General features: G+C 34.0%; 1 protein-coding gene across 2 annotated transcripts in view; it reads left to right on the top strand.

The window, feature by feature from the left end:
* RARS2 (arginyl-tRNA synthetase 2, mitochondrial) overlaps nt 1-13,562 on the top strand; it is a 77,302-nt gene that overhangs the window by 52,858 nt on the left and 10,882 nt on the right. For both annotated transcript variants that reach the window (XM_074310329.1, XM_074310330.1), the window contains 3 exons: nt 5,873-6,031; nt 7,871-7,977; nt 11,807-11,902. In XM_074310329.1, coding sequence (XP_074166430.1) covers nt 5,873-6,031; nt 7,871-7,977; nt 11,807-11,902 — 362 coding nt within the window. The remainder of the gene's footprint in view (nt 1-5,872; nt 6,032-7,870; nt 7,978-11,806; nt 11,903-13,562) is intronic.

The raw sequence follows: 13,562 nt of genomic DNA on the forward strand, positions 1-13,562 counted from the left end.
TGAAATTAACACATAACAGCCCATATCTTAACTTGACAATACACAATAGTTCCAGTACACCAAAAAAAAGTACACATAACATTTTCAGGTCATTGTTTTTTCCATGCTTCTGGTAAATTAAACATATAATCCCACATTGCAACAATCTCTGAGCATATCTCTAGGTATACATATTTTGTAAAGAGCATTTGGTCCACTTAAATAATTTACTAATATTTCCAGTAAAACCCAAACTAGTAATAATACTATCATCAAAAATCTGTAGAAATTGGCCTTGATATTTTTAAAGTATTTTGGTGGGGTAGGATCATTGTGGGCAACTATTGAGCATTTACAGTCAAAGCTTGAGAAACATCTTGTCCAGCACTGCGCAGTCTGCTGGCCAAGGTCTCAAGGTCTATTGAATTAACTATACCCAAACCAGTTCCAGCACCACCAAACAGGGTATCATACCAAGTTCTTTTCTTTCTAACACAATTCATCAGAGGAGGAAAAGTTACATTATTGGTACAAGTTTTAGGAACTCTTATGATTGATGGAGGATGTTTTGTAGGAGGGGGAGGTGTCAGTAATAGATATTTTATCTAATAGTGAGGTTTCAATACCGCTATCAAGATTTTACATGCACAGTTCATCAGTTGCTTTTCAATGTCTGTCTCAGCTTGTTCTCTGCATTCAGTCGGGAAGTCCACACCCTCGGAGTCCACCAGTCCTTTAATTCTGGTATGTTGAGTCCACTCTCTTTCCTATGTAGCACTGCTGTATCTGGATCTGGATCAGTCCTTTCCAGCTCAGGGTCAGCTTGTCCTCCTTCCATGTCTGAACCAGGACCCCATCTCCAAGCTAGAACTCATGCACTGTTGAAATCCTAAGGGAGGAGTCTGAGCAATAAGCCTGTTTAGTTGCAAAGTTTTCAGATGTTACAGTAAAGACATAACATATTTCCTTAAAAACAAATCCTTGGTTTCAAATATTGGATACAAGGAAGAATTTTGAATCCCTTTTGGATAAGGGTGACCATACAATAATTCATAAGGTGACAATTCCACATTTCTTCAGGGGTTTTGTTTTAATTCTTAATAAGGCAAGGGGAAGGCACTTGGTCCAGGGCAATTGTGTCTCTAATGCCAATTCACTCAATTGTTGTTTAATTTCCTTATACACCCTTTCCACTTTACATGATGAGGGAGGATGCTATAGCTTGGGCCACAGATTGGAGGATCTTAGCTGTGAAACAGGTGCTTTGGCCTAAATCTACCTGCTCCACCATCTCCTCTGTACTTACAGATTCCTCTTCTCCAGACTGCTTTGCTTCCTCATCTGCAAAGCAGTTTCTCCTTATCTCAAATGAATTTCCTCTTTGGTGCCCCTGCACATGAATCACTGCAGCATTCTTAGGTAACATAAGATTAGTCAAAATTTCAGTGACCAATGCCCTGTGTGCCAATCCCTTTCCTTTACTGTTTACCATTCCCCTTTCTTCCCATATTTCCCAAATATATGAACAATTCCCCAAGCATATTTTGAATCAGTCCTTCAAGCAATTTTAGGGCTTGATTTACTGCATATAATTGACAAATTTTGAGCTGACCATTCTTTTGGCAAGAATCCAGCTTGAACCAGAGTCAAATCTTCTCATTAACAATAGCATAACCATTTCTCCTTTTCCCATTAACTATTTGTGAAGAACCATCTATGAACTATTCAGTGCCTTTCAACAAAGGGACTTCCTACAAATCTTCCCTAACCTTAGTTTGGTAATCAATCACATTTGGACAATCATGTTCAAGGGACACATGTTCCCCAGGGGAAGCGGATAAGAACATGGCTGGATTAAAGTTATGGTCTGGTGAGAGTGCCAAATCATCTCTTTCCAATAATATTGTTTCATATTTTAAAATCCTTGAATCAGTTAGCCACCTCCTGGCCTCTTTGATTCAGAATTGATTGAACCTGGTGCAGGACATTCACTATTAAACTATTCCCAAAGGTTAATTTCTGACTTTTCTTGTACCAAAAGTGCTGTGGCTGATAACACTCCTAAAGCCACATTGTTTACTGTATTTATATTTTACCTCATGTTTCACAAATTGAAATTTGTTTTAAGAAATTCTCAATCCCTGTGCTCCTAAATAATTTAACAAGCTGATAGTGACTTGGACAAGGCCACTCTTTTTCTTCCTGTCACAAAAAGATCATCTACATTTTATAAGACTTTTAACAATAAGAAATTTATCCCAGAATGTTCACACAATTCTTATATACCCAAGTAGATGTTTTATAAGTTGAACATTGTACCAATTATTTTGTTTTTAAAATACCCAATACACAGAAAAATCCCAAATTACATATTGCCATAACAAAAACATTTTCAAAAGGACAAAGGCAAGAACTATTATACTTGGAGTCCCTGTAAATAATTGGCATCAATACAATTAATTAAAACTTCTATTTTCACATAAAAGAATCTGAAAAATTCTTAAAAACATCAATTAAACATTTTTTTTTAATAAATAACCCTTTCAGACTATATATCACATTTCTGATCATATCCTTTGAACACAAAAACTATTATATATCTAAGGAAACAAATGTTCAATAAATTAACATCTTGTAAGAGCAGCTTGACCCCTTTATCAGTTTGCTTTCTTCAACCAAAAACAGCTGCAGCTTCCTACTGCTGTTCTCCCCCTGTAAAAACACATCCTGTCTCACAGTCATCTCTCCGTGACTCCCCTTTCCAACTAGTTCCTTCTTTTCCCCACTGATTTCTTCTTGAAATCTTTTTGCTCCCACTAATCAATCCTTCTTAAATCACCTTCATTCTCCTGTCCCATCTCTCTGTCTTTCTCTTCCCAATGCTTACTTACTTAAACCTAACACTTCCAAACCAATAACTCTTCTGATTTCATTTAAACTATTAATTGCTTTTGTAAATCTATCTCTCTTGTCCCTTTTCTTTAATCACCCCTTTTTTTTTTTAAACTTTAAACTTTAAGATTCATAACCCATAATGATAACAAATTACCCAATGTTTCAGAAGCAAACCAAATAGTTTTTCTTTTTTTTTTTTTTTTCTGCCTGAGTGCTTCAAGGCCACTAGTAGAAGCTTCCCAGGCGGTATGGTATTAAGCAGATAAGATTGTAATGCCGTTACTCCCCTTTAGCAGGCTTTGAAAATCTGCTTTTCAGAGAAAACTTTCCCAGCAGTTTAAAATAGTCAAGTTTTTTCTTTTACTTACAAATTAGCACAACAGGTTAAAAAGTTTAAAATCACAAACAATTTTTATATTAAGTGACATTAAAATAATCAATTCCCAAATTTCTTAATCATTTTTTTTTTTTTTTTTTTTTAAACTTAACAAAGCTCTTAAATCACTAAAACAAACTAGAGGCTTTTCCTAGGACTCCCACTGCCAGAGAGAAGTTTGTTTCACCTTGAACATTCTTCCCTCCCGGAATCCAAACAGAGCTTCTCTAAACTTCAAAGCCCATTTTAATGCATTTCTCTGCCTTCACAGGGAATGCCTAGATATTCCATGATTTAAGACCACTCTGAAAGAATTACTATTCTGAATGAATTCCAATTTCCACAATTCAGCCTGTTATTTTTCTAAGCCTGTAACACAGAGGCTGAATCCTTATCTCTTATGAGCTTGCTAACTTTTAACACAGAACAAAAAATTCAAAGCAGACAAACATACACAGACAGACACAGAACTTTATTTTTCTTAACTTTTAAGCCTCTTTCTCTAAAGCTTTCTTTTAAGATCTTTTATGAAAGCTTGTTCTTTAGAGAGCTGGGAACCCATGATTGCGGCAGATGGCATACTCACCATTTGCAATCTTTTGATTGCTGAAGTAGGGGGTCTGGCCAGACGGGTACGTTCCTTCTCCTCGCCGATCTGCCGGGCTGCCACGAATCTTCAGGTCCCTGTTCGAGGGCGCCAATTGACCCGACCTGCGGGTCTCGAACTAAGGGGGTCTGAAGCCCCGTGTCAGCCTGTAAGCACAAGGCTGGTAAGGCTACAACCTGGGAATGGGTGAAGAAAAGAAAGAGGCGGAGACGATTCTGCACAGGACAGAAAAGTTCGTTTATTGAAGCAAAGTAGAGGGTTTTTATACGTTGTGGAGCAAATGCCACGTAGCAAAGTAAGTTTCCATAGAACAAAGGATATAACATCTGTTGACCATATGTCAGGAAGTCAAGGCAATGTGTGACAGATTTATGGTTGAAACATTCATCATGTGTTTGACAGGTTTTAAGATCTAAAGAATACTTATTGTTAACACCTAGGTCAGAGAAACCTTGGGGTAGGGAGTTCTCACACATCCAGGACATTCCTTTGGGGCCAAGACTTTTATTTAATCTTAAAGATGTCTGGGTGAAGGGCCTTGGCAGTTAGTTGTTCTTTAAATGTTTGGTAGAATTCACACGTAAATCCATCTGGTCCTGGGGATTTTTTCTTAGGGAGTTGGTTAATAGGCTTGTTCTATTTCTTTTTCTGAAATGGGACTATTTATTTACTTCTTCCTCTGTTATCTGGGCAAGCTATATTTTTGAAGGTATTCTTCCATTTCCTTTAAGTTATCAAATTTATTGGCATAAAGTTGGGCAAAGTTAACTCCTAATTATTGTTCTAATTTCCTCTTCGTTAGTGGCAAGTTCTCCCTTTTCATTTTCAAGACTAACAATTTGCTTTTTCTCTTTCCATTTTTTAATCAGATTTACTAGGGATTTGTCTATTTTGTTGTTTTTTTCATAGAACCAACTCTTAGTTTTATTAATTAATTCAATAATTTTTTTTTTTTTACTTTCAATTTTATTAATCTCACCTTTTATTTTTAGAATTTCAAGTTTCGTGTTTGTCTGGGGTTTTTAAATTTGTTCCTTTTCTAGCAATTTTAGTTGTAAGCCCAATTCGTTGACCCTCTCTTTCTCTATTTCTTGCAAGTAGGCCTGTAGAGATATAAAACTTCCCCTTATTACTGCTTTGGCTGTATCCCACACATTTTGGTATGATGTCTCATTATTGTCATTTTCTTGGGTGAAGTTATTAATTATGTCTGTGATTTTCTGTTTTACCCAATCATTCTTTAGTATAAGATTATTTAGTTTCCAATTATTTTTTGGTCTATTTTCCCCTGGCTTTTTATTAAATGTAATTTTAATTGCATTGTGGTCTGAAAAGGATGCATTTACTATTTCTGCCTTACTGCATTTGATTTTGAGGTTTTTATGTCCTAGTATATGATCAATTTTTGTATAGGTTCCATGAACTGCTGAGAAGAAAGTATACTCCTTTCTGTCTCCATTTAGCTTTCGCCAAAGATCTATCATATCAAACTTTTCTAGTATTCTATTTTAATTTTGACTTTAAAGAAAAGTAGTCATTTGTGATGGGGAAAGGGGTGTAACTGTATCATATATTCAGTACTCTAGTTTCAAAGCTGTCCTACTTGTCTGTGTCTTTTACTGAATTATCTTCTGCTTCATTTTATGCATTTTTAAAAAAAAATGCTTTATTAACATTTTTTCTTTTTTTAAAATTTCTGTTTCTCCAGGTCATTCCTCCTCCACAGTTCCACCTACAAGAATTTTTTTTTTTTTTTTACTTATTTAATTAACTTGACATTTTAGGGGGGGAGAAAAAAGACAGTACTAGTTTAGTTTAAGCAGTACAAGCAGATTGCATTAGTAACCTTTAAGTGAACATTGCTATGTAATAAGGTGATTTGTTTTCTGTCTCTGGTTTTTGTTGATGTTTTCTTTGTTAGAGTTCATAATAATCTATTGTTTTTTCATTTTCTTTTTTATTATCATGTACTTGACCAATATTAATAAACACAGACCTTTCCATTTTGTTTTTAGGTTTATGTACAAGTTAATAAGGAAGCGGCAGATGATGAAAATGTGGAAAAATCAGCACGTGAATTCTTTCATCGACTGGAAGCAGGTGACAAGCAAGCACTTTCATTGTGGCAAAAATTTCGGGATTTGAGCATTAAAGAATATGTCCAGATTTATAAGGTATGTGGAGGCCACTCCTTACAGTAGTATGAAACATCATGAAATAGAGCCACTGCATTTATGCAAACCAGGATCTAAGCACTTTCTTGAGTTACTTGTTACTGTTTAGTTAGATGACCTTAGACTTTGAGTAACGTTAACACTTGAGCAATTTGAAGATTCCCTTTCCTGTTGTCCTGCAATTAAACTTCCTCTCCCTTATCCTTTTGTTCCCCATCTTCCTTTTTTCTTCCCTTTCTCCCTCTTCCCCTTTTCCTTCTCATTCTTGCTTTTTTCTTCCTTTCTCCCTCTTAGAATCTGCCTCTGATGTTTATAAATATAGCTACTTTCTTATCAGACAGGGCTCCAAGAGTTGAATTTTGAAAAATTGTCTCGAACTATGCAGATTATTAAATGAGTTCATTCCATTTTGTTTGCATGATTACCATATCTGTGAACATATAGTGTTTCATGGAATTACTTACAGCCAGGACTTAATATATTTAAGAAATATTTAAGAATAGAATGCTTCAAAGAAAAGACAGAATGTCCCCATACGTCTCAATTAACAAAAACATCATTGGGCTTTGTTGTATGTAGTTTTTAATTTTCTTAAATATCACATTCCAATTCATCATCCATTTGTGTAGAGAGGAATAACTGCTTAAAAGTTTCCCATTATCTGCTGAATATTGGAGGGGGATGTAGGAAAACTGGGACACTGATACATTGTTGGTGGAATTATGAATACATCCAGCCATTCTGGAGAATGATTTGGAACTATGCTCAAAAAGTTATCAAACTGTGCACATACCCTTTGATCCAGCACTGTTACTACTGGGCTTATATCCCAAAGAGATTTTAAAGAAGAGAAAGGGACCTAAATGTGGAAAAATGTTTGTGGCAGCCCTCTTTGTAGTGGCCAAAAAAACTGGAAACTGAGTGGATGCCCCTCAATTGCAGAATGGCTGAATAAATTGTGGTATGTGAATGTTATGGTTCTGTAAGAAATGACCAGCAGAAAGATTTCAGAAAGGCCTGAGGAGACTTACATGAACTGATCCTGAGTGAAATGAGCAGGACCAGGAGATTAGTATATACTTCAACAACAATACCATATGATGATCAATTCCGATGGACGTGGCTGTATTCAACAATGAGATGAACCAAATCAGTTCCATTTATTCAATAATGAATAAAACCAGCTATACCCAGTGAAAGAACTCTGGGAAATGAGTGTGAACCACTACATAGCATTTCTAATCCCTCTGTTTTTGTCTGCCTGCATTTTTTATTTCCTTCACAGGTTAATTGAACATTATTTCAAAGTCCGATTCTTGTGTAGCAAAATAACTGTATGGACATATATACATATATTGTATTTAATATATACTTTAATATGTATTGGTCTACCTGCCATCTTGGGGAGGGGGTGGGGGGAAGGAGGGGAAAAATTGGAACAAAAGGTTTTGCAATTGTCAATGCTGGAAAATTACCCATGCATAGATCTTGTAAATAAAAAGCTATTAAAAAAAAAAAAAAGTTTCCCATTATCAGACCTCCAACACAAGGAAAACATTTGATTCTTATTTTTTCCAGAATGTGAATCTACCTCTTCTGTGGCATTCTTGACATAACACTATGGAATTATTTTTTTTTTCCTTTGGTAGATTAAAGGATCAATCTAATTTTTAGGGTTAAAATGTAAATCATGTAAATATACAATATACAATATACAATAAAATGTAATCGAATTTTCTTTTTTTGTCCTTTTATGGGGCCATAGGACAACTCAGTTTCTATCTTAGAAAAAGTAAAATTTATCTTCTACCCTGATTTTTTGTTTCTGGAACTTTATAGAGACTAGGAGTGCATTTTGATGATTATTCAGGAGAATCATTTTATCGAGAGAAATCCCGGGAAGTCTTACGGTTGTTGGACAGCAAAGGACTCCTACAGAGAACAAAGTATGATCAAAAACTTTTCTTTTGGCTCATCATATAATGTACTTTAAAATGTATGTATTCAGGGCAGCTAGGTGGCGCAGTGAATAGAGTACCAGCCCTGAAGTCAGGAGGACCTGAGTTCAAATTTGAACTCAAGACACTTAATATCTCCTAGCTGTGTAACCATGGGCAAATCACTTAACCCCAATTGCCTCAATAAAAAAACCCAAAAAAAACAAACAAATTAAAAAAAAGTATGTATTCTTTTGTTTATAAAGTACTTTGGATTTTTCAGTGATTTCAAACATATACAATAATCCAGTAAAAAAAAAAAAAAAAAAAAAAAAAAAAAAAGTAGATGTTATTCCCAGTTTAAAAAAAAAAAAAAGTAGATGTTATTCCCATCTTATAGTGAAGAGACAAAATAACCAACTAACTTTCCTGTTATCACACATTTCCTTATAATAATAATCAGTTCAATCAGCAAGTGTTTATTTAAGTATCTCCTATGTGCTAGGCATAGTAGATAGTAAGATAGAAATGAGTCTTAGCCCTGAAAAAGATGAAATATGTAGAAGAGATTGCAGATGATGTATACAAGGTAATTTTTTTGTGAGGGGAAACATCAGCAACTACCAGGAGCAAGAGAGGCCACATGTAAAAGGTGTCTTCTTGAAGGAGACTAAGAATTCTGAGAGTAGACAAGAGGCATGAAGGATAATTGTGCAAATAAAAATAGTTAACATATAGTACTTTAAGCAAAATATATTACATAAATACTATTTCATTAGAGTTTCACAACAACTCTGTGGGCTAGGAATTGTTATTCCCCTTTTACAGCTAAAAAAGTGAGGCTTACCGAGGTTAAGTGACATTCCTAGAATTACACAGTTAGTAATTGTTTAATTTGATTACACCATAGATTGCATGAAGGCCAGTAAGAATCTTATATGTAGTAAAAAGCTTATAATAGTCTGGAGAGGTAGATTGGAGCAAGATTGTGAAGAATTTTAAATTAAATTCAGATATATTTGCATTTGATTGTAGAGATAATGGGTAGCCCAAGTCAAACTGTCTGTTCTAGAGAACTTTATTTTATCCCTTTTCAGTTGCTAATGACTGTTTTACCCTCAGGTATAGAGAAGGCTATGACATGATGAGAGATGTACTTTAGAACTATCACTTTTGTAGCATGGATTGGAGAAGAGAGAAACTTGAGGCAGGATACTAATTAGGAGTTTGTTGAGTTAAGAATCTGAGACAAAAATGATAAGAATCCCAACTGGGATGATGGCTTACTTGGAGAATTGATGGAAGAAAAGAACTTGGAGGAGAGAAATATTCTGGGGGTAAATTGACCCTAACCTTAAAAGCCTGGGAGGAGACTAGAAAGTTGTTCATATCCCTAGCAATAATAAAAACAAGTTCAGAAGATGAATACATTTAAGATGTCTAGAGTACATGCACTTCTAAATGTCTAGGAGGTGATTAATGATGCTGGACTGGAGCTCAAAAAAGACTGAGGCTGAATAGAGATCTAGGAGTTCTATGCATAGAGATCAAAATTAAACCCAGGGAAACTGTGAACATTAACAAATTACAAATAATAATATATTATTGTTATAAATAGCTTAGTTTGCTAGATTAGGTAGAAACATTCCACTGACTCCTTATCGCCTCCAGCATCAGATTCAAAGCCCTTCAAAACTTAAAACCCTCTGCACCCACTTCCCTTTCCCCAAACTTTCCATTCTCCTCATGTCTTACATTCTTTATCCCTACATACTCTTTGATTCATTGACACTAATCTCCTTACTATTCCCAGAAAAAAGTACTATCTCTATCTTCAGATATTTTTTGTTGGCTATTCCTTATTCCTAGAACACTTTCCTTCCTCATCTCCAACAGGTTTCCCTGTCCAATTAATGGCCCACATTCTACAGGAAACCTTTCTTAATTCCTCTTAATTCTAGTGCCTTCTTTTTGTAAATTATTTCCTATTTTTCCTGTTTGTAACTTGTTTATATGTATTTGTTTGCTTTTGTTTCTCCCTTTAGATTATGAACTCCTTGAGGGCAAGAACTGTCTTTCACATTTCTTTGTATTTCTAGCACTTAGCATTGTGCACAGCATCTAGGAGGAGCTTAATAAAAGCTTATTGACAGACTGGAAAGAGATCTAAACTTAGTATTAGAAGATCTTTTTTTCCCTAATCCAAACTACCACTTTCTAGCTTTGTATTTGGAGACAAAGCCCTTAACCTGTATGAACTTTGGTTTCCTCATCTTTAAAAATGGAATATATATATATATATATATATATATATATATATATATATATATATATATATATATATACATATACACACACACACACACACATACACATATGTATATACTTGTTTATTATTTTAATATTATATGTTAATTTTAGCAGTACATAATCGAAATGAATTAACCTGTAAAGAAGTCATTAAGTATGTCATTCCCATCCTCAGTTAAGTCTAGTGGCTCCTTGTACCTCTAGGATCAAGAACAAACTTTTTGTTCAACATTTAAAATCCTTAACAACCTGGGCCCAACTTGTCTTACTATCAGTACTCCTCCATGATGGATACATGCTATAATCTAGCAAAATTGACTTTTAATTGCTCACATTTCACATCTCCGTGCCTTTGCATGGAATGTCCTCAATTTTGCCTCTTAGCATACATACTTTCAAAGCTAAGTTCAAACAATACTTTCTTTATTGTCTTCCCTGATCCTCTCCATTAATATCTCTCCCTATTACCATTAAGAAAAATATATATTGCATGTATTTTGCATATGCCTATATACATATATTTTTTCCCCTAATAGATTATAAGCTCATTAAGAGCTGGTTTGCATTCTGTGTTATTTCCATTCTCTAGTACTGTAATTGATAACAAGCATTTATTAAATGCTTATTAATGGGTTAACTGCTTTTAGTTAGTACTTTAACATTAATACTTTGGAGTAATGATGAAAATCAATATAGTACTGAATGTCAGATATTACAATCATTGGAAAAATTGGATTGTTTTGCCTTGTACATTGTTATCTTTCTTACCACTTGGTTGCTATATTAGACAAATGGGAAATTTTAAGAACAGTATATTTTCTTTAAAAAGTTAAATTTATTGATTTTGTTTTGACACAACAGACATAGCCAAAATCACCTTACAAAATATATTCTCTGAAAACTAGTTTATTGATCATTAATAGAAAGGAAGGCTTTGTTTTTCACCTTCAGTAATATGGTACTAACTGATCACAGTCTTACTGTCTCTCAGAATTGAGTTGATTACATTGTAGTCATTGTTTATAGTCATCTGGTCTTATTTTCCTCATTGTACATTATTTCATGTAAGTCCACATAAGTCCTTAACAGTTTCATATTTATTCCTTACAGCACAATATTCCATTAAATAATAATTAACAAGAGTAATAGCTAACATATAGTACTTATTGTGTGCCAGGTAATTATCTCATTTGATCCTAACAAAAACCCTATGAGGTAATTACTATTATCCCCTTTTTAGATGAGAAAAATGAAGCAAATAGAGCTTATGTGACTCACTCACTCAGGGTCACCCAGCTAGTAACTATCTGAAGTATCTTAATAATTGGAACTAAAATTGATTATTATTGAGGATTTGTCAGAAATTTTTTTTAATTGGGGGTGGAAAGAACCTCTACAGGCTTTCAGATTTCTAAGAGCAAATGGAATTTTATTCTGTTAAACAATGAATTTTATTCTATTAAACCATATATTTTATATTTCATAGTTGCATATATTATTTCAGTGCTTTCCTTTTTTGCATTTCTAGAAAAGGAACAGCCATAGTAGATCTCTCAGGAAAAGGAGACCCTTCCTTAAGCTGCACTGTAATGCGAAGTGATGGGACTTCTCTTTATGCAACCAGGTTGGTACCTTTTTCAAGAATGGTCTCAGGATGTATATGTTTTGAAATATTTTTAGCTCAGTAGTAGAATATGAAATGTTTCATTACCATTAAAATCAAAGACTATTTTTCATGGAGAGGTTAAATATCATCAAGCTAATGACTAAAAAATTTTAGTTCCTTTGGAGCAGGGAATATATACATTTTTTACTTTGTATCCCTTGTTCTAAGTACAGTGGTTTACGCTGTAAGTAGTTTGCTTAGTAAAAGCTTATTTAGTGGTTGATGTGGAAGATACTGGCTTAAATGTCCCAGGGATGCCAAAGTATTCTTTGTATTTTAATATCAGATTTCCCTATGCATCGTCTCAATAAATTATGAGTTAGTTATAACAAATACTTTTTTTCAGTAAACACCTACCATATACCAGAGATTGGGCACTGGGGTACAAAAAGAAACAGTCTCTACCCTCAGGCAACTTACATTCTATTGGGGGATACAACATGGACTTAAGTATGTAGATAAAGATAGATTATGTGTGTGTATGTACACATGCATTAATATGTACATACTAATCTGTAGCAAGGGTTCCACTGGTGAGGGGATGAGAGGACAAGAAAATTTTTCATGTAGAAGATGGGGTTTGAGGTAAGTCTTAAAGGAAAAAGGATTCTAGAAGATAGAAAAGCTGATATATAGCAAAAGAAGATGGGAGTGTATTGTGTAAGGAACAGCATGAAGACCACTTTGATTGCATTGTAGAATCTATCAAAGTATATAATATATGTCTTGAAAGATGTTGGAGCCAGCTTGTGAAGGATGTCAAATTTTTTTTGGCATCAAATGTCTGTCAAAGTTGAAAATACATGAGGCTCATAAAACTTCTTGGGTTATCTGATGTTGGTATTTTCAATTGGTTATTATTATTATTATTATTATTTTTAGATCAGACCTATGATTTTATCAGTATAGGTACCTCACAAGCAGGAACTTCCTTTTCTAGAGCAGAATTTTTATTAGGTTTCTATTTATTTTGTCTTTACCTCTCTTTTTCAGATATCTTCTGTATTATCTGCTATTTTAATAAAAGATTTAAGAATATGTCACGTTAACTAAAAAAATTCTTTAAAGTTCACAGTTTGAAATTCATTTCTCATTATGTCCATTATGAACATCAACTTTGTTCCATATAGTTAATCATAAATGAGGTCTTTGCAAAAGATATTTATATTCAATCATATTCAGTTAAGAATATCTACCTTTTCTAATGATATAAGATTAAGTCATTGTTAATACTGGCAAAATAGTAGTTTAGTAATTGAATGAATAGCTTCCCCCCACTTTTTTTGGTAATATCTCAGACATGTACCATCATTTAAAATTTTTAAACTTATTTCTGTAATTGTGAAAGAAAAATCAGAACAAAGGAGGAAAAAACACAAGGAAAAAAAAAAGGTAAATATGCTTCAATCTGCCTTCAGTCTCCATAGTTCTTTCTCTGGGTGTGAATGGCATTTTCCATCCCAAGTCTATTGGAACTGTCTTGGATCACTGTATTGGTGAGAAGAGCTAAGTCGATTATCATATAGTTTTGCTGTTACTATATATAATGTTCTTCTGGTTCTTTTCATTTCATTCAGCATTGGTTCATGTGAGTCTTTCCAGGCTTTTCTAAAATCAG

Source organism: Sminthopsis crassicaudata, chromosome 4, assembly GCF_048593235.1.
Source record: "Sminthopsis crassicaudata isolate SCR6 chromosome 4, ASM4859323v1, whole genome shotgun sequence".
Lineage (NCBI taxonomy): Eukaryota > Metazoa > Chordata > Mammalia > Dasyuromorphia > Dasyuridae > Sminthopsis > Sminthopsis crassicaudata.